At 31.8% G+C, this 23240-nt stretch overlaps 1 protein-coding gene across 1 annotated transcript in view; it reads right to left on the bottom strand.

Moving 5' to 3' along the window:
• Window positions 1-23240, bottom strand: part of LOC118183496 (proline-, glutamic acid- and leucine-rich protein 1-like) — a 223786-nt gene that overhangs the window by 26999 nt on the left and 173547 nt on the right. The window contains exons 13-15 of the mRNA XM_085819090.1: window positions 16675-16771; window positions 12797-12852; window positions 12501-12713 (exon numbers count right to left, since the gene is read on the bottom strand). Of these exons, the coding sequence (XP_085675216.1) occupies window positions 12501-12713; window positions 12797-12852; window positions 16675-16771 (366 nt within the window). The remainder of the gene's footprint in view (window positions 1-12500; window positions 12714-12796; window positions 12853-16674; window positions 16772-23240) is intronic.

Below are 23240 nucleotides of genomic sequence, written 5' to 3'. Positions count from 1 at the left end.
AAGCTGAATGATTAGAAGAAATTTGCTTTGTAGTTTGCCAGAAATGATTCATCGTCTAAATGGGGATGAAAATTTCATAAAAAGATGGTTATGAGATGTAAGTTTATGACTTTTCTAATGGAATAAGAATGCAATCTTCTCAATGACCATATGAAAGGCTTTCCCAGCACGGAAAAAAACCGTTCAAATAAGTATCAAAACAAAAATGCATTGCTGAATACTGAATAATAGCCAATCAATGTAATTATATGTGTAAATTACATCTATCTAGACATTATTAAAAATGACATTATTTTAGCTTTGCTTCCGAATGAAATGTTCGCTTTAATACTGAGAATATGAAAGTTTATGTATGTCTTTTAAATGCACATTGCTTGTAAAATTTTAAACAAGAGATATTTTTAAATTCAATATACGAACTGATTATTGCTATATCGATTAACACTAATTCGATGCAACGAGTTTCTCTAAACTCTAAAAAGACCAAATATGGGATGAATCATTCTAGCTTGTTACATCGTCATATAATATCCTGCTCGCCGTAAAGCGTACTGTGCCATGAAGGTAGGCAGCTAGTAAAATCATGTTTATTTTATAAATTCAATGTTAAAGAAAGTTGGAACGATCACGATTTACTGTAATTTTGAGGTACAAAACATGCAGAAGTTCCAATGATCTTCTCTGACAATAATAGCAGTTGTTATATATTGCTGCTGGGCATGGAGATGAATCCAAAGCCGCATTAATTAATTAAGCCTTTACTTTTTACATGCGCCTGTAAGCATAAGGAAGATTCATCCAGCTATTGATGCGTCTATGTGCGTTGTTGATCAAAGAGCCACTGTAGACGCTGAAATGTTAAGAAAAGCTGAAGCAAAGAATCCGCGACATTTGAGATGCTATAGTTCCACACATGGGGATATTTGATGCTGTGCAGCACAAACAGTTTTCTGAGCCTCAGCACTTTCGTTGTGCAGTTTCTAGTAGCTATGTGGAGAAGACACCTAAATTTTCCGGCATATGAAAGTAGGAAGTGTTCTGATTTCATATGTCGGTCTATGTGGCCCTTATGAATCCATTAATTGCTAATACTCATAACAGTCATTTATTCTGGACCAGCAAGTGCATAGTACGATAATCAGCAGTCCCACCCGGTTGCAATTCCAGGTTAACAAATTTATCGTGAGCTTCCGTCGTTGTGCAGCAATTTTAATAGCTAATAGAATATTAAATATGATATGCAGCTCCTTGGTATACTATATTTGCCGATGGAATAGGCCTTTAGCACACAGTTTTAGCAGGGCCGAGGTAACTTTACATGTAGAAACTTCTAAAGGTTTGACATTCTTATTTTAAACTGCATCCACAGGACAGAGATTATAAACATTTAAAATTTTTTAAGAATTCTTTTTTAAATTATTTTCAGTGTGATGAGATTACCTGTATAAAATACATTCAACTTATAATATTATTTTTTTTTACGTCTTCCATGCATTTACCGTATTTCCCCGCGTACTTTTCCTCCAACTTCTTAAGTGCCAGGTTCTGAAAATTAAAAAAATATTCGCATCATTTTTGCCTTCCTCAAGCTTCCCTAAATTTTAAAATAAGTTCATCCATTTAGTTACAGTATTCGTCTTACTAACAAAGACAAATCCTCGCAAAATAACTGCGAAGGTCATGCCGAAAATTTCCTTTCTAACTGTTTAAACGTATGCTAGGCTGATACAAGAACCGACCAGTTCGAGCGATGCAAACACTAACAGACATTCAATCTACTACTTTGCTCAGTCAGCTGCATATTCAACTTCTGTAACCCTTTATGGACGTTCTGAGGCATAACAAGTAGCAGAGACAACAATAACAATGGACGAGATTCATGTTACAAGAAAGTAGAAATAAAGATATCATATTAAATTATCTAATGTTAATATTACTATGCATTCTTGATGAAATGTAGATTTCATTAAAATATAATATTGTGATAGTTACCTGTAGTTTATCCAATGAATACTTTTATTTGTTATGTTTTTTCCGTAACCGCGGCCTTTGGAAATTAAAATATTCACATTATTTCCCGCTCTCGATTTCAGGACGGAAAATTTAATAAAAATGGGGGAAGTGCGAGAGGTAACATGGTATGCCTTTCAACGGCCAACCCTTCTCAGTTCCAAATCTTCTTCTAAACTGGAGTTTAATTTGCCATTAAGAATGGTTTTGACTCAATGAATACTGAGCTTAAACTCTGAATTTTTAAACTTTACTCAAAGCAGCTGTCATTCCATTTGACTATGTCGTAATTTTATTCAGACTCTCAGAAATAGATTGATCAAGTTGTACTGGATGAAAAACTATTATTTTAGCTTTCTTCTAATTGCATGAAAAATTAATCAAAATGATTGCATGTATAAAATTATATATATATATTATTAGTTTTATTAATTTTCGACAAAAACGTATTTTATCTGCCTATCACATTTTAATCATTATTACGGTTTACTGTGCCTTAGAAGATCAGTACAGCTTTAGTTTAGACATAAAGCCTGTGACAATACATAATAATATATTTTTTGGTAACAAAATTGGTCATAATCCGTATTTAATCCTGAAGACAAAAGACTACATATAAAAATGCGGTCACAGTTATATGCCTTTTAATAATCTAGTAATAATAAAATATTGAATGGTTTGTTTTGTTTGATTACTGCAATGCATATGAGGGCTATCTGTATGAGGGAAGCTTTCTTGGAGGTTTTTTCTAAGGAAACCTTTCTCGTATACAAGTTACACATGGGGATAAAGATAAATCGACCATGATGTCAGCCAGTTACCCGGGATTCGAATTCCAGACTGAATGGCAAGTATTCAGCAACTTTATAGCCCGGCCGCTTGTGATCCCACCCCCTCAAAAATATTTAGAATGAAAAACTTTACTACTTGCGATAAATTTGAAAAGAAAGAATAATAAACATTGTCAGAAGAACAAAAAATGAGAAATAATTTGTAGAGTAAATAGGATTTTTGAAGCAAGAAACACGAAAAATGCCCTCACTGGGACTCGAACCTGGATCTCTCTAATACGGGCCGAGTGTGCTAATGCTACACCAAGAAAGGAGGGAGAACTAATATATACTAATTCAGAAAAAAGTATATTATTATATATACTTATATAAGTATAATTATATACCCATTTCAGAAAAAAAAGTGAGAAATGCACACTTGTAGTACTTTAAAAAACTATATTTGTATGTTATTATTTTTTATTAACTGTTATGCAAAATCATATATATTATACCTTTCAAGCTTTTAAGACGATAAATTTTATATTCAGCTTTTTAGATGATAAATGCTTAAGATTAATTAATTAAGATTTCTAATTCATAATATTACAGAACTCTCCTTCAGATAATCCCCTCATGAGTATGAAATGAAAGAAACATGTTCAAATTTTAAATAAAGTAAATCAAATCGCATTTGCAATAAATAAAGAAGTAGACTTTTAATGCCCTGGAAATGGTAATCGGCTATTTGAAATGAGAGTTTGCATCAGACAGTAGATGTAAATTAATTTCTGCTGATTGTGCGTTTATGGCGTTACAATAAACAGCGGGAAATTGAAGCGTGGTTGAGAACGTTCTACAAGGTCACTTGTACAAGTAAAGTTGCAATCTCTATTCCTTATACTTTTTTTTAAACATAGTTCTTTCGAGTAATGTGCTTACGAGGAGAAACCTCTTGCCGAGCTTAGCAAGTCTCCCATCCTGTCAAAAATTCGAAAAATACATATTCATTTACTTACATTTAGGTTATTTTTTAATGTGTTTTATAAATTAAACAAGAAAAAGTATTGAAAATATTTCTAAATACTATAACGTGAATAAAAGTAGTTTTCTATATTCATAAATTTTTTTTTTACATTCATAAACAAATATTTAACAAGGAAATGAAGGGCTGACCATGTTTGCTACCTGAAACTATGAAAATTTCGTTGAAAACCCCTACCCTAATATAATAGTAACTAAAATAAAGGCATTTTTGGTAAAAAAATGATTAAACAGACTTTAAAATATTTAAATTTTTCGTTTATATATCTTCATTTCAGAAGATTTGAATTTCAAAATTTGTTCAATAATATTTTCGTAATCTAGCCCTTGAAGAATATCGTATTCTGTAACAAGTACTCCGAAAGGCAAAAAGAAGAAGCTTCAAATAATTAAGAAGCTTTAAATAATTTTTTACGCATTTTCAAAAAGAGAAAAGTAAAATGATGATTAGATATTAAAAATGAACACATAACGAATTTCCCCCCTCCGTATTGTATTGTGTACTGTAAAATTGATAAGCATGTTCAAATTCGTTTCGAATCCTGGGGAGGTTATAGCTGATTATCCACGCTTCTTGCTCTGAAAAACATAATATCTCTGCAGTGACACCACACAAAATGTGTTGATTGCAATAATTTTTCACCACATGGATATCGAAGATCGGGTCTTTTCCTTTCTCCCAGTTGCTATTTAAGTGGAGAAGTGTATAAGAATTTCTGTCTTCCCCACTGCATGATCTCGTGGTGTAACTAATAGCCTCATTGTTTGGAAATCGAATTTCAGGGGTTGGAATCTCAGAATAACAAATACCGAAATACAAGAAAGCATAGCTGGTTTTTGTTTTTCCTGATCAAAATAAATATCTAATAACTCTACAAACTTCGCCTTCTGTGTCCAGAATCATAAGACATATGTCTCCCACTAACGGACTTCAGAATTCTCAACGCACCATCATAATTACCCTTTACAATGCGCTCTTTCTGCCAACAAATTTAGAAGGCGAAATTAAGTTGTACATGTAAAATTGTTGGATAATTGTTGAGAATTCTGATGTCCGTTAATGGGAAACATGTGTCTTATGATTCTGGACACAGAAGGCGAAGTTTGTAGAGCTATTAGATATTTATTTTGATCAGGAAGAACAAAATCCAGCTATGCTTTCTTGTATTTCAGTATTTGTTACTCTGAGATTCCAACCCCGGAAATTCGATTTCCAAACGATGTTATTCATATGGTCTACGCATTTATCACATCACTATTTATTTTGTTATTACTTTATAATATATTAATTGGAAACATTTCATGGATAATTTGAAAAGCTGGGAGACCAAAAGTAAATTTTCATATAAATTAAGATAGCTTCATTTTCTTTCACTTTTGTGGCAGAAATCCTTTCATAAAGTAGGAGGGAGGTATAACACTTAAACACTATATCGTAAAATAATGTAACCAATATTAAATTATTAAAATTTATTCTGAAATCATTAATGAAAAAGTAATTGGTTGGTAATTCATAGATACAAAAGAAATTTATTTTTATTAAATCATTGTATTCTTCGCAAGTTTTAAATATTGCGACAGAAAAGCTAACCTTTCTAGTAGTCGAAGTGAATGTACAACGTTTGAAAAGAGCAGCCTGAAATTAATTGCTCAGATGTAAACGTTTCTGCATATTTATTCATGAGCCTTGCTTTTTACTCCTTTATCAAATATACAGAATAATAATTTACCTATGAACTATGACAATATAAGACCTTATGGCTATCCAGCACTGAATTAAAATTTTGAATTGTTTGTGGTTTCGATTAGGCTAGATACAATTTTAAAGAAAACTGTTAAGATTGTTCTAGTGCAAAGGAGACTGAGTGCAAGAGAGACTAGTGCAAAAGGACTGAGATATGAAGTTTCAACGATATCAGAATTATTTTTATGTATCCCCGATAAAGAAATTGATTTTGAAAAACAAAGCCCATTTCAACGCGACATTACATTTATGTATTGCAAGAAACTTTGTTAAAGTTTGTCATCATATCAAATTCGATTTTGCTCACTTTTTATTCTGTGATATCTAGAATTAATTATATATCGCAGCATTTGGGCATACAATTGAACTCAAAATATAATTATTTCTTGTATATAATGTTTTACACTAGCAATGCACTTATCTAGATTTTATGCACAAAAGTTGGAGCTATCATTTGTGTATGACATTGCGAACGCGAACACACACACACACACACACAAAAAATGTTTGCACATATAAATAGGCTAATTTATTCTTAGATTACATCACATTTTTTATTCCTACTTTATAAATGTTTCTTTACTTCTTTTTGAAAAAAAAAAAAAAAAAAAAAGTATGTATAAACATTTGTATACTCTGGTAATATTCTTTTAATATTACACACGTCAAAAACTAAAAAATAAGAGAAATTCTGAAAGATGTTACACTGATCAGCAATGTCAAATATTACTGAAAAATCTATGGAAAATTAAATAACTGAATCAAATATCTCCAAATTAATGAAATAGGCATCAAAAATGAAAACTGTGTTGGATAAAACCAAAACTAAAATTTTTCAATTTTTAAAACTTTTTTCCCTCCTAGTACGCTTTGAACTATACTAGTAGTTAATGTTGCTGTTCTAAAAGAAGGTTATTTGAATAAAATGAGAATAGGCATAATTGAGAAATAGTGTAATCGTAATCAGCAAGGATTCAATTCTTCAAAGAAAGAAAAATAAATCAAATATTTACTCATTAACAATAAAATTTTGTCTACTTTTAAAAGCAATGTGGAAAGATTAGGTTCTTTAATTTCTTTCTTACTATGAAATACAATAGATGTCCCCACTTTATAAATTTTGGCAGATATGAATAAACAAGTTTATCAAGACAACAACAAGATTCCTACAAGAGTGAAAATTATTGAATATCCCCTTTACTTATTGATAATCTTCAGGGAGTGAATCAACCATTGATTTACCCCCACCCGTGTAAAAATCTACTTGCTTCATCCTCACCCCATCCACAAATGTCTCAAAGATGACACTTTAGGATGCACGTTGCATAGTACGAGGGCTATCCAGAAAGTAGATTACGTTTTGGAATAAAAAAATAAACAAAGTATAGGAAACAAATTTTATTATATACAGATGAAAGCCACACTCAAATACTACTTTTCTACATAGTCACCATACAAATTAAGGCATTTATCGTAGCGATGTACGAGCTTGGAAATTCCTTCGTCGAAAAATTCGGCCGCCTGCGCCTTCAACCACTTCGTTACCTCTTCTTGCTTTTCGCTGATGATTTCGTGCAACAAACTTCGCGAAATTTGTGGAAAACTCAAAGAAAGTTCCGTTATTGTGAAATTTCGATTTTCACGGACTTTAGCATCGACTTTTTCGAGAAGTTCGGCGGTCACTATGCTGGGTCTCCCACTTCGATCTTCGTCGTGAACATTGGTTCGGCCATTTTGAAATCTTATGACCCACTGACGCACTCCACCTTCAGTGATAATGTTGTCCCCATACACTTCACGAAGCTGCCGATAGATTTCTATCGGTTTACAGTTTTTTGCAGTCAGAAACCTTATTACTGAGCGCACCTCGCAGGATTTTCAATTAACGCAGACATTTCAAACCGTCACAGTATCTGAACGGAGCACAGCACGAACCTCTCACTAGCACGGCTAGATGCAGACTGAGCTGCGCAACGCTCTGACCCCAAGATGGCCGCGCTAGCCCCGCCCCTAGCGGACACAGACGGAAACGTAATCTACTTCCTGGATGGCCCTCGTAAAATAATTCTTTATTAACTGACAATTTTGTGTTTACTATGAATCGTATTAAAAACTTAAAACGCATTATTTATTCATTTAAGTATAATAGCATTTATACATTTTATCTCATGAATATTGTTAGAAGATATGCATAGCGAACCTAGTAATATTTGACGAATAACTTTACGGTACAAACAGACATTCAGAACGTAACTTACTCATAAGGCAGAATGTATCTGTACTTGTAAAAAATATACTCATACTAAGTTCTTAAATTCTGAACAGTGTACAATGGAAAGTTGCAGATTCTTATCCTTTGACTGCCTGTTTCCTAAGACTATTTTTGAGCTGAAAAGGTGCATATGATATTGTTATGAAATGTACAGGCGCGGTGAGATAGCTTCCCCGCAAAGCAGTTTTAGGGTTGCCACATTTGGCGACAAAATTGACGATATACCACGGATGGTTGGAGAACCTTCTGGAACAAATTCTTACCGGTTTACCCAGAATGTTCTCGAACACAAGCCAAAAGCTATATAAACTCTGCTGGTCCGCAGTCAGTTAGTGTCTCGTCTAGCGAGTCAATCAAATTGACAGCCGGGCAGCGAGTACACTGAAGGAGTCTGTTAGTGTATCGCGGTTAGTGCATCGTCGAGAGAATGTGTTGAGCTCTGGGAATGACTGAACTGAAGAGTCGGGAGCTGTGCTCGTGTGTCGTCGAGTGCATCGCAAGTCGTAGCGCCGAGAGTCTCAAGAGTACGTGGAGTTCTGAGAACGACCAAGCAGAGTCGGGTGCTTTGCAGGAAGCTATCTCCACCGTAATAGCCTGAAGGCAGTGTCACTGATCGTGACAGGGTGCTTATATAAGTTCATCGATGACTGTAATATGTGTTTTGGAGCTGTCCTGACAATACTGGCTAATAAAGTGTGTTTTGATACTTCATCAAGTGCCGTCGTTATTCACTCCAAATCCACACAAACCCCGTACAACCGTAGGAAGAAAATAACGTAACAACTGGTGTCATAATAATAATAATAATAATAATAATAATAATATATATATAAACGACATAACAAGTAGTGTCAGGAGTGGGGTTTGAGAGTGAATGCCAGTGACAAGACCAATGAAAGATCTATTAAGACAGCTCGTGACTGCCTTTGCTGAATTCCAAGAAAAGATGGAAGCCGGACAGGAGAAGTTGAAAGACGGATATGCTGAGATAAAAGCTGGATATAAAGAGATGACAGCTGAGATCAAAGCCGGACTAGAAGAGATAAATGGCGAAGAAAATGTGCGAGAACAACTCCAACAGTTGAAAGTGGAGCTTACAGATGAAACTGGAGGCATAAAAGACGATGTGGAAATGAGAGAAGTAGCATCTGAAGAATCCAAGGATGAGGAAAAGAAGGGAGTAGCTAATGAATTGTCTGAGAAAGATCAAAAAATTAAGGATGAAACATCTAACGGGATTAAAGAAAAAGAACGAAAACATGAAGAAATAAAAGACAGGAAAGAAGCTTTTGATTCTCAAGTGCCTGAAGTGGAAGAAAATGAAAATGCGACTGTTAAGTTTGTGAAAACTGACAGTGAAGTTACGAAGTTGTAGGCAGCAGGTGTTGAACCATCTGAAAGTGCATGTGATGCAGAGATGGAAGAAGCTGATGTGCAGCTTAAGCAGTGCGCTCTAGTACTGCAAGAAAATTCACCTACTTTGCAAACTGGGTGTGCGTCTCATAGTGCAGATTTTGTAGACAAGGACTTGATTCTAAACCTGGATACTTACTTGTGTTTGTGAAGAATCGGGCTAAGTTCATGATGCAGAATTTGAAGCTGATTCCCAGAAAACGGGGGAAAACCAGTATTACCAGCTGCTGAATATATCAAGGTGAATTGTATGTATGCTGCGAATGAACTACAGAGTAATGAACAAACTGTCTCAGTCTTCCTGTGGATGAAAAGTCTGAAAGGACTGAATCTTCATACTGTGATATGCAAAACAGAAATGCATCTGAGAACTGCAGTGGAAAAGTAACAGACCCGGGTATATTTTAAATAGACTGAGACTGCAATTCATTCTGAACTTTAATGTATATAATTTAAAATTGTTATGTATCTAATTTGTGTATATAACTTGTACATAGTGTAAATGTTTGCTTCTTTAGTTATGTTATTTGTTTGTTTTATAACATTTTGTTTGTATTGAATTTGGCTTCTGACCAAGGGTTGTATTGCCCGGGATGTGCGAGGGGGCAGTGTTATGAAATGTACAGGTACAGGCACGGTAAGATGGCTTCCCCGCAAAGCAGTTTTAGGGTTGTTATAAAATGGCAAGTGAAGGCAGGGTTGCCCCATTTGGCGATATGCCATGGACAGATGGAGAACCTTCTGGAATGAATTCTTACCAGTTTAGTCCAGAATGTTCTCGAACACAAGCCGAAAGTTATATAAACCCTGCTGATCTGCAGTCAGTCAGAGTGTGTGCGTGTGCCTCGTCTAGAGTGCGAGTTAGTTAGTATCGAGTTGGTGTCTCGTCTAGCGAGTCAATTGCGTTGACAGCTGGGTAGCAAGTGCCGAGTGGAGTCTGTTAGTATATCACAGTTAGTGCATCGTCGAGAGAGCGTGTTGAGCTTCGGAAACGACTGAACCAAAGAGTCGGGAGCTGTGCTCGTGTGTCGTTGAGTGCATCGCGAGTTGTAGCGTGGAGAGTGTCGAGAGTACATGGAGTTCCGAGAACGACCAAGCAGAGTCGGGTGCTTTGCAGGTCTTGTCTCCACTGTGATAGCCTGATAACCTGAACGCTGTGTCGCTGATTGTGTCAGCGTGTTTAGAGTAGTTCACTGAGGAATGTAAAATGTGTTTTGGAGCTGTCCTGACAATACTGGCTAATAAAGTGTGTTTCGATACTTCATCAAGTGTTATCGTTATTCACTCTAAATCCACACGAACCACATACGAACGTGAAGGAAGAAAATAACGCAACAACTGGTGTCAGAAGAATAAAAATACTTAATATCACAATTCTTTTAATTTACTTTTTTCTTTCTTTCACAAATTCATTCAGCTGCTGATAAAATCGTTTCTAAGTATCTTCATTAATAATGTACATAGATAGTACATCTGTGTAAAGTTATGTAGGTTATGTGTGCTTAGTATATAAAAGTCGAAGTTGATGGCAGCTGAATGGAAAGACATTTCATAAGGAGCTTTATTTTTTAAAAACTCTTTTACTGTTATTATAAATAGATTTTTGCATTTTAGGGACCTTTTTACATGATATGCACACATTCCCATGTTTGCACTGTCAGATGCTCTACCTAAGACATTCTAATAAGAATTCAGAAGTCAAACAACAAAAATCAGTGTTATATTTACAAAATTTTCACAGGACTAGTTTCGATGGTTTTACCAAACCACCATCCTCAGCTGCAAAATTTTGCGGTATGGTGGTTTGGTAAAACCATCGAAACTAGTCCTGTGAAAATTTTGTAAATATAACGCTGATTTTTGTTGTTTGACTTCTGAATTAGTATTTATTCGGCGTGTTATTGTGTCTTAATTTTAATAAGAGTTCAATATTGCAAAGATGGTCCAATGATGCTGTGATGAAGTAAGTAGCATTAAAATTGAGCACTTTTCATGCTATGGTGAGTGATCATAGCTAATTTTTTGAAATGCAATAGCATGAAAAACATTTTCATTGTTTTTAATCAGATCTTAATAGAAACACACAGAAAAAATACAGAGAATTTAAAGGTTTTGATGCTAATTTCAGTATTGCAGGATATGAATGAAATGTCTCAGTTTTTACCTAAAACAAACTGTTATGCCTTACAAATATTATAAATACTGATTGGGTAGCTGGCAAAGAATTTGTGGATAAAAATATATTGGTACCCAACTTGGAACAATGGGGAGAGGGAAACATTATTAATTGTTTTGCTGAAAACAAGGAAGCACCAGATATCTTTGAGTAATTTGCCATCTCTTGGTGCCAACACACAGAAGGCAAACTCAACTGCAACTTGCTGTCTTTCCCTTTGCCGCCCCTCAATATTCAATATGAATTTCGTCCATGTGAAAGCAAAAACAAAATTAATCATTTTGGTTTACATATAAAGACTTGGGTGACAATGTATGCAATTTTAATAGCAGCAATTCATATTTTTTTGTAACAAGATAAAGATGAAAATTTTCTCTTTTCTTATTGCTAAGCAAGCAACAGAAAATAATAAAATAATAGAATATAATTTAAACACATTTATGCATGTAAAGAAGCTCTGGACAACAACAACAACAACAAAAAAAAAAAAAAAAAAGTGTTTCAATTTGGAAATTAGATTCTTTAATCCTTCAGTTACCATGGTTACTTTTCTACATTCACGTATGCACAGAAATGCATCTCCTGGATAAATTGCAGAGTTCAACACTCGCATTGATAATTACACTGTTTATTAGAAGAAAAAAAAAAGGTTAAATGGTTTTTATAAAAATACTCAATATTGCAACCGGCAGAGTTTCATAATGTTTCTCTCCCTTTTCTTACTTCAGTCCATATAAATGTGAATAGAAATAGACAGATTTACAACACATTTTAAAGAAAATAAAAAAGGGAAAATAGATAAATAAGTGATAAAAATATGCAAAAAGGATGCACATATTTATTAAACTACTGTTAATTAAGTTATTTTATTATTTAAGACACTGGAAGCGTTCATTTCTAAGAAGTGCTGGTTAAAAAGTACTGTGAATTTGAAACACAAAATTATTTTAATACACATTTGAAAAATTAATATCCTGCAATGAAAATCTAGATCTTTACATCCAAAACTCAACCTAAAATAAAATTCCTTTTCATAATGCACAATATTTAAATACTATTGTAAAAACTTACCTTAATACTTGGATCATAAATAGCATTATCTACAATTTTAATTATTTCCATTCCAGATGAAGCCTGAATGGGATATTTACAGATAAGTAAAGTCATTAGCAGTTGTAATAAATGTTTCCGGCAGTCTTCATCAGTGTATGGAAATGGGAACTCTGGTGAAGTTTGTAAAACTTGTACTTTTTTTGAAATGCATAATACATTAGTTAGGATTTCCTGAAAAGGAAAAGAAGATAAAACTTAAAATAATGAAAAATTAGACATTTGGTGTAAAAACTGCAGTATTGAAAATCTATTACCTCAAAGTTTTTTCTTCGTATAAATGATTTTGATGTTGCAATCAAATATCTAAGTGCTATAAAAAATGTACAAAATTATTGAAATGTTAATTTAAGAAACATTATAAATTAATAACAATATAAATTAACAAGAATATAAATAAAACACTCTTTATTTGAATAAATTCTACAAACTTAAGCATTTAGCTTGAAAAATGTTGGTTATCTCTGGATCAACCTAAATATGCATACAAACATTTCCTATAATGAATCTTAATAATGTTTTATGATCAAGCATCATCAATGATCATTTACAAGAAGTTTTAAGAATGTCCGCTACAAAATTAACAACAGAAAACTTGGGAAGGGGGGAGAAAGATTTAAAACATCATTCATCCCATTAAATTGTTGACTGCTATATTTTTTTAAAAAATTTAAAATTAACTTTCATTGAAAATAACAATTTATATCTTAAAAGAGAATATTATTTGCAGGCCCTCTCCCTCTTTTTTTTTTTTTTTTTTTTTTAAATCTTTAACAATGTCTTTCAGCTGAAAGGTTTGACCTGATAGAGATAGAGATAGAGAAGATGATATAAAAATTATGTTTTGAATACTAATATAATTAATATTAAACGATAATGAGTTATGAAATAGAACATTTTATAAAAATACTGAATTTAAGTAACATTAATAAAACAAAATGTATAATAGACAGTCATAATATCTGAAATTATGAATAACTGGTACAAATAAATTATATAATTGGATAGTTGAATACAGAGTATAAGTAAGTTGCATGGAGTATTTGTTTAAAATTGGAAAATTTTTTATCCTTGAATTTTATCTTTAAGTTCCTTTTAACTTCAAATGCAAAAAAAGATGACAGTTATCACTAATATGAGCGATATTTATTTTTGAAAGAATTTTATTATTATTATGGAATGATTTTATACAATTCTCAAAGAGCCAATAATTTTATGCAAGAAACAAATATTTTTAAGTAACTGCTTGAACACCCTTAGCTACTTGTGAATTAACAGATCTAGAGAGGATATACCTCGTTCGTCCATCAAGTTGTTAGCTACAGCTATCAGCTAGTATAAAGTGGAAATAAAATAAAAATGATACAAAGAACGAAAATATAATTTCAATTAAAAAAAAAAAAAAAAAAAAAAAAAAAAAAAAAAAAAAAAGGGAAAGAAAATCTAAAACGCTTTAGATTTTAAATTACATCTAAAGGGGAATTTTTTTTTTAACATTTTGTCTGTTACCTTTATTTATTAAATATCATGTTCTTCCCACTTAAACCATAAAATTCAGTTCAAGAGCAATATCGCAAAGTAGTTTTAAATTAAACATATCTTTAGAATTTCCGGTACAGAATCTTGTGTGCTTGGAGATAAAAATGTTTTTCTGTACACCACTGCCATTGCTTGCTTTGAAATCCTTGAGTTTGTTAATAAAAATTTGTTAAAGTTTAACAAAATATGAAATCGATAATAAAACCAACTCCAAATTTCGAATTTGGTCTTCCACACGCTCAGATTCGCAGTAGGATTACGTCATTCAAAATTCGATCGTTCTATGTACCGTTGTTTTATCACAATGTGAGATATATACATACATTTATGCAGATTTTTCTTTAATTAATTTCTTCAAATATAATCTAGGACTAACATTTGGTGGTCACAGTTAAGTTTTTAAATTTGTAATATTTTGTAACTAAAATGAAAACAATTTTAAAGCTTACTCTCAGAACTCTTAGAATGAATTTTGCAAAATCAAAGATATTTTCAAATTTGTGTTACTGAAAACTGAAATTTCAATTTTATTCTATTGGGTCACTCCATAAATTCATGTGCATTTTTTGGTAAATTTTTAAATAATATAAAAAAAAATACAACATTTTAATCAATTATATATTTTCCTCCATTATCTACAATGTCTCGCTATCTTACGGGCAGCTTTTTTACGCCACTGCTGTACAAAATCTTTGGTTTTGATGCAAAAAAACTTTAAAGTTCTTTGCGTACATCCTGTTTAGAATTTAATTTTTTTTCCAGTAAAAAATTTTGTAAGGCACGAAATAAGTGAAAATCACTTGGGGCAATATCTGGGGAGTAAGCAGGATGTAGCAAAAGCTTCCAATTAAATTCACTAATTTTTTGCAGCGTTGCTCGAGCCGTATGCGGTCTAGCGTTATCATGATGAAACAACTTTCTTGATATTCACCAACCATGGGCATTTTTTGATCAATTCTGAGTTTAGAAGGCAAAGTTTTTCACTATAAATTTCTGAATTAATCATTTGATTTGGTTCTAACAATTCAAAACATTCTGAATGGGGTTCATCATCAATGCTGCTTTTTCCAACTTAAAAAATTTTAAACCATTTCTGGGCTGTCCTTACATTAATAGTGTGTTCACCATGTACACTATTAATTTTTATCGCTGCAAACCTGGCAGCTTCACCGCACAAAAATAAAAAATGTAGCACAGCACGTTTGTACTGATTATCTATATATTCATCTTTTATGGGTGCGAAAATGCGTTCGATATTTACGAAAGTTGGTGATGAACTGAATAATATGTTAGTCAAATGATGACAAGTTTCAACACCGTATTGTTTTAGTAAATGCGTCATAGTGAGTTCAACGCATACTCTTAAAGCACTCGAACTTATTTAACTATACTTGTTTTAAAAAAATATAGTAACCACCCCAAAAAACCTGCATTTTTAGAAATTGTTATTAAATTCAAAATTATCATAATTTATATTTTCCATGATAATACTTTTCCTTTTCTACTATTACCATGATTTTCTCTTTTTGAAGAAGAATATGTGCAAGATTTATTCTCCCTTTCTGTCCTATGATTATTATGATTATGTCCTATAATATGATTCTCAAATGTATCATTTGAAAATAAGTCTCTCATACAATTCTTATATAACACTAATGAAACTTGTACTGACAAAAATGAAACTGCAGTCTTTTATCAAACAGTAAAGGTAAATTTCCAAACCCAAACTTTAAACCAACTAATATAAACAAAGAAGAACCATACCTTCACTATTCTTATTCTACATTCTTGTAATATCACTCCACCTGTGGCTGAGAGGCTAAGACTATTGAATGCTGGTAGTTGAATTTGGGTTCGAATCATGCAAAGGTGCATAGTTAGGCTTCCCAATGTGTAAAGTGAATACGAGCCAGTTATCTTCAGAAAGGCTTCCCACTAAGGCAGATAGCCCTCATGCTTTGCTACATTCAGATAACCTTACTCTAGTATATACATTTTACCCTTAGCATTATTCTTCGTCTTCTATTAACATGATGTCTGTTCAGAAGTCAAACAACAAAAATCAACGTTACATTTTCAAAATTTTCACAGGACTAGTTTCGATGGTTTTACCGAACCACCACCCTCAGCTGCAAAACTGCAAATGAACAAGATAGGAAATAATGATTAGATAAGATAAGAAAGCCTTGACAAGAATTGCTTATTCTTATCCATCGATGGTAAAACCATCAAAACTAGTCCTGTGAAAATTTTGAAAATGTAACGTTGATTTTTGTTGTTTGACTTCTGAATTAGTATTTATAAGGTGCGTTATTGTGTCTTAATTATGATGTCTGTTGCCGCTCTTTTTGTCAATGTAGTTAGTATGTGAAAAATAATGCCCACATTTATTGTATTTTATTTGTCTGAAATGCATTTAAAATAAATATATGTGTGAAATGGCCATGATTTCTTCTAATTAAAAATGTCTTCAGCATCACTATCTATGACATATTCAAAAATTGCAAGCTGAATTGTTTGCATCATCTACAACAAAACTCAAAATTTTCATTACATGCATACACATACACACAGTATCAAAACAAATTGTAAGTACCTTTCAGAGCTTCAATACATGAAGATATACCACTGATATAATTCTTAGAATTTTTCCTTTCTGGATGCTGAATGGTCTGGTAGGGTTTACTAGTTTGCTATATAAAACAAAAAATATAATAAGCAAAAGAATTTTTTTTTGCATAAAATGAACTAATTTTTTTTGGATTTTAATAACATTTCTTTTGATAGTAATTGCCATAATATTAGCATAAACTAGTATTCTGAATTCACAATTTTCCTGCAAAGCTTACAAACATTTATATATATAGTGATAATCTTTGCAAGCTTTGTAATAAAATCCTAGATACCATCATATTTATTAAAGTAAAAATATAGCAGTGCTAAAATCATAATTTTTAAATAGAAACTATTATGAACAATTTAATACATAAAGACTGAAGATTCTCCTTTTTATCATATAATAAAAGGTAATATTAAAAATCAACTAATAATAAGAACATTTGTAATTCCATGAATTTGTGATGTAGAGTATCAATTAGCATAGATATAGAGAAAATGATGGGTGTACACATTTATTTTTTAATTACAAATATATCCAACAGATGACACTGCATCAGAAAAGAGATTATGCATCATTTTTAAAAGAAACTGCAAGGACAGTAGCTTGCGCTGTCAATATTGACAAAGTAGTCCTATTGATAAGGACAGGGGCAGAAATAGCTGCAGGTTTGTAATTTTTCTAGTAAATTTAGATACTATATTCAGGTCAACTAAAATTTCACATAAACCAACCCCTAAGGTAATTAGCCTCATCCTGAGAAAAAACATGTTGGAGATACATCACTTTTTCTACTAGCATTGCAAGAAAGCTGATCAAGAAATAAAACACGATGTAATAAGCAATCGAAATAGACAAAGTCCAGGTGTAGTAGTTGTAAGCATAGAAGAGTCGAAGCAGCAGAAAAGCATGATGGATGGCACAGCAGGCAGAAGGAATAGTTGACGATTGAGGCTCAAATGAGTGGCTTCAGAGCTGGAGGGAGGGCTCCTGATGGACGAGGCATAACATCTGACCATATAAGCATTAGGAGATTCAGGACTGGCTGTAATGATGGTGAAGACATCATAAACAAATGTAGGAGAAAGCTCTCAGAAATTTCATATTGATCTTCCATTCTATAAAGGACTGTTTAGAAAGTAATATTATAATATTAAAGTAATATTATAATAAATGAGTGCTACTTAAATTTTTCTCATATCATGACTCATTTACGACCCCAGATATTGAATATAAAATAAAGATAATAAATAGCTTCCCATTAATAATTTATTTCTTTGACAAAAGAAGCAATAGTTATTGTATTTCTTTCTTTCACGTATTTAAAAAAAAAAAAAGGGGGGGGGGGAAGGGGGAAGATAAGTTTGCTTTTGTTGCATAAGAAATTAAAACTTGCTGCAGCATCTGACACGGCTAGACAAGACATCTTTTAACTGTTTTCATTGTTGAACAATATTTCAATTTGAAAAATATTAAACACTAAATAATCATTTCACATGACAGAAGAATATTTAATGCCATTTCAGAAATTGTGAGAAATGCAGTTCTAGCTTCAATTCAAAATTCAGTAAAGAATTTTTATGGAAAGTTTTGGCTCGCAAGATAGCTTAAAAAAAAAAAAAAAAAAAAAAAAAAAAAAACTCTTGGGCTTTATAATGACAATTAATTAATTTGATTAATATTGATCAAAAATGGTTTTTGACTCCAAGATAACTTTTTGAAATTATATTTGATATAAAACATTTGCAGAACTGTGTTTCTAAGTGACCTATGATAATTTTTGCAATTTAAGTTTTACAATTTCCCTCCAGTTATAAAACTAAATTGTGAGAAACATCTCAGATGAATCATTTTAAATTGTATTCTTCCAAATGTTGAGTTTTTAAACAAATTTTATCATTCAAAGCAAATATTTTGCTATTTTCTCCTTGCAGAGCTAAGTTAATATTTTTTAATGTCTCAAAAATATCTCACATATAGCAAAGTCTTGATAGTCATTCTGAAAAAGAGCAGTAAGATCAGACTTGTTCAATTTTTATCTATCAATAACAAAATCTTCTTAAACTTTGCTCTCTTATTTCTTCATGTAATAATAAATATTTGTATTAGGAGTCCATGTTTTTACAGTGATTTGATAATAACAGTTTTTAACAGCAGGGCTTTGAATAAAGTTTATAATTTTGACAGGATCCCGAAGCATATCATTCAATTACAATGCTGATTTTTTGTTACAAGTATATTTCGATGGATCAGACAGTCTGAAAAAAATTACATAATCACACCAACAGCTTTACAAATGATTTAAAACCAATGTTTCTGCCCGACATAGATTTTGTACCATCTACGCATATTTCAATGCAAGTTTTTTATTCTAAACTTTCAGTTTTAAATTCGTCCACACCTTGCAAATTCTTCCAAAGGATTACAAAATAATAATTCTTCAACGATGCTTTCTTATAAATGCATCTTTCATCCAACTGCACTGTAAACTTTCAGGCTTTCTTTAAGTCTAGTAATAAGTTGCTCAAATTGCCCATTGTTAATTTCAGAAATTCTATGACAGTGCCATTTGACAAAAGAATTTTTCCAAATTTCATAGCTCTGTTTACTACTATGAAGTGTTTCTGCCATTTTAATTATAGCAGGCAATACAAGATTCTCTCCAATGGTGCAAGGTCTTTATTTTTTGCAACTATATATCACCTTCATATGATACCAGTAAATAGTTTTCTAAATCTTTCAAGTGTCAGTCATAAATCTTTCCAGTGTTTTTTTCCCCTTTATTTGAAGATTTTAACAATTGTTCAAAATACTCTTTTAGTTTATTGACAAAAGAAGGATGCTTGGAGATTTTAAGATGTCTTTTAAATTTTGATGGCTTCATACACTGCATAGAGAGAAGCAGCCTGAAGAGATTTTGCAGCAATGTCCTTGTAATGCCATATGTTCACGGGGAAAAAATATTTTCATCCTAAAATATAAGTAAAATAACATCTCTCACAATAATTATTCAAATAAATACCAACCTCAGTCAAATAAAGCAGTAAAATATTTGTATTACTCTTACAATTTATGCACTTATTGCAATGAAACAGCAACAACAGATTATACCAAAAATCATTTTATTACCACACTACTTACTAAGATGCCTACCTTATTCTCGCTATGCCAGTGTGGCACAGAATGTTACTTACTGTTATGTGCAAATCTAATAACAGGTTAAAAAAAAATATTTTTATCAAAAGAAATATTTCAGAACTCTGGAAAAATTTACCACAGAAATATTCATACAGATGTTTACTGTTTACTGGCTTTCAAAGTTTTCAAGATGAGATAATTAAAAAATAGGGGTTGAAAGACAATAATAACCATCAAAAGATTTTTATCAGATCGAGACAGTTGAGATGTACCAAGGGAAGCGAACTTCATCAAATATTCACACTATACTAATTATAGAAGAAAAGTGATAATTAAAAAAAATTCTAAAGAATTTGCACTTTTAAGATACTGTATAAAAAATACTAACAACTTGTATAGTACTAATATAATAATAACTTGCTAATATAATAATATATTAATAATTTGTAAATATTACAATTATTGTAAATATTGTTATTTTAGTAAAATAAATTACAACATTGTTAACAATTAAAAACATTTATCTATATTTAATAGGCATAATTTAGAGATTTTTAACACCAGAGGTCACATTTGAAATTTTTGTCAACAATTGTTATCATGATTCATTCCTTTTTACTTCCTTGTACGAAGTAAAAAGGAAGTATTGTAATCGCGAAAAGTTTCAAGCAGCATATTTCAACGAAAATATCCATTTTGACCGCTATCGAACACAATTTAACGATGTTTTAGCGTGATATCTGTACCTAAGGACAGAATAAAAGACTCGTTTCCTCCCCCCCAAAAAAAGCTTTAAAATTAATTCTGAAGAGAGTTTTTCGCGGAGTCTGTACGAACGTACGTATCTCGCATAACTCAAAAACGAGTAGCGTCAGAATGTTGAAATTTTGTATATAGGACTGCTATAACATGTAGATGTGCACCTCGTATTTTGGTTGCAATCGGCCGCACCAAACGTATATAAATATATATCCACTCTGTTACCCGGCTCAAGTGATATCAGTTTCTTTACTCTTATATGTTGGTAGATAACGTCTTCATTTATTATTTGATAAACTCGTCACAGGCAATGGAGAAACTCGCCACAAATCAATCACAGCATTAAGTAAACAAACAGTTCGCTAGAACTACAGCTACTACTGAGATGAGTTGTTTGTTCTCGGCTTTTATAAGCTTTATAATTAATTTCTCGAATATACTGGAAACATCTATAAATATCTGGATTTTTGTGGATGGCAACAGCAATTATGAGATATTTATTTATTAGGTATTAAATGCACGAACTGTTCTATTTTTAACCTTCCAACGCAGCTGTCTTTTCAAAAATCGTCTGCGTATCTAAGGCAACATAAAGCAAATCTAATTACAATTCTAAATAATAATAATATATATATATATATATATAAAAAAAAAAAAAAAAAAAAAAAAAAAAAAAAAAAAAAAAACTAAATAAATAACTATGAAATCCATAACAATATGAATTAAGTAATAATTAATAATAAAGCAAAGTGCATGCACATGCATGCACCAATATATCGTACAAAACTATGATTGGAAAACTGAGACCATGAGTTCGGCCACATTCGGCTATCGGGGGATGCGTACAAGTTCTGAGTGCATGTGTCCCCCAAAAGCCGAAGGTAGCTGAACGCAAGCTACTCACACGCATTTGTAACTTAAGTAGTGTGTGTGTCAGCTCGCTGTGAGTAATCTAACATCATTGAATAAATTATCGTTAATTACTTAGCAGTAAACATTTCATTTTTTTCTTCGTTAGATATTCGTTCAATATGTTATTTTATTATTATATATTATTATTTGCCGATATATTGGCCAGGCCGCGAGTTTGACATCCTTGCTTTAAATGATATAAATTTTGTGCATTATGAGTTATAATATGAACGAAATATAATACTGTTAAGTGAATCTAGCGTCAGAGTGTCGCTATGGTAAACAAATACTAGAGTGAATTTTAAAGAATGTATTTATTCTATTGTGGTTTATGCACTGTCGGCGAAGTAGATTTAATTCAATCCAATAAGTTTAAATGAAATGCAAGAAAAAATGCGTATAATTTAATATTCCGTACAAGGAAGTCATGTGGTGTACACATCAGATTTTTTTTAAAAAAAAGTGACATAATGAAGAACCTGTATGAATGTTCTTCCATAGCACCTACAGCCCACGAATTTTTAATACCGATAGTCCTCCATCCGAATATGCGCACTTGGAATACCCAATTCTGAATTTTATTTAATACAATCTGCAACAGGAAAGCGAGAAGTGACAACAATGTTCGAAATAAAACACTTATCTGACTGTTGTCACTCGGCAAAATGTAAGATACTTATCTTTCAATTTTAATCCACAAATTTGGCTAGTTGAAAGAAATGTATTAGGACAGGCACAAAGAAAATATTTATCATCTCCATGCACCAGTGTATTGCCATTCAATAAAACATACAATATTTAACTTCCAAATTTAATCTATTACTATATAACTGAAAAGCAATAAACACAGTTCTTAATTTTTTTTTTCAACTTTTTAATCTGATTGATTTAAATCATGAGATGACTAATTAGAAATCTGAAATATTTTGATTAAATAACACTAGCCGGACTCATTAAAATCATTATATATATTTTTCTTTTTTAAGATAACTCTTTTAGACAGCTAGTTAAAAAAAAAAAAAAAGTTTCAGATTTTAATTACGCCCAAGGGGGCATTTTTTTAACATTTTGTGTGTTACCTTTATTTATTAAATATAAACCATAAAATTCAGTTAAGAGAGCAATATCACAAAATAATTTTAAAATAAGCATATCTTTAGAATTTCCGATACACACTCTCACACGCTGGAGATAAAAATGTTTTTCTGTACAACGTTGCCATTGCTCACTTTGAAATCCTTGAGTTTGTTAATCAAAAATTCATTTAAGTTTTACAAAATTTAAAATCGATAATAAAACAAATTCCAAATTTGGGCTTGCTGATGTCAATATTTGCAGGAGCATTACGTTATTCAAAATTTGATGGCTCTAGGTACCGTTGTTTTATCACAATGCAAGAAACATACATACATTTATCTAGATTCTTCATTATTTAATTTCTTTAAATATTTGGTGGCAACAATTTGAAAAGTGAAACAACACAAAATGCCAAAATTAAATTAATAGTCCTTCTAGGCAGATTGCCTCTTTGGAGAGGAGGGGTGGACGAATGAACAAAATATATAGTAAATCCCTTACCCTCTATTGGTAATTGTAAGGATATGCTGCTGTTAAATATTTGTGATTTTTCTCTTGAATTTTATATGACATAAGTACAAAGAAAGCAATGCTTTTAATAATAAAGCTAAAATGACCAAAAAATTGTAACAGTAGGAGCAGTGATGTCAGATGATGTT

This window comes from Stegodyphus dumicola, chromosome 6, assembly GCF_044657685.1.
Source record: "Stegodyphus dumicola isolate Sdum_Otavi_A_Nest chromosome 6, ASM4465768v1".
Taxonomy (NCBI): domain Eukaryota; kingdom Metazoa; phylum Arthropoda; class Arachnida; order Araneae; family Eresidae; genus Stegodyphus; species Stegodyphus dumicola.
The sequence above is the reverse complement of the archived record's forward strand: the minus strand, read 5'-3'. Positions and strand labels throughout refer to the sequence as shown.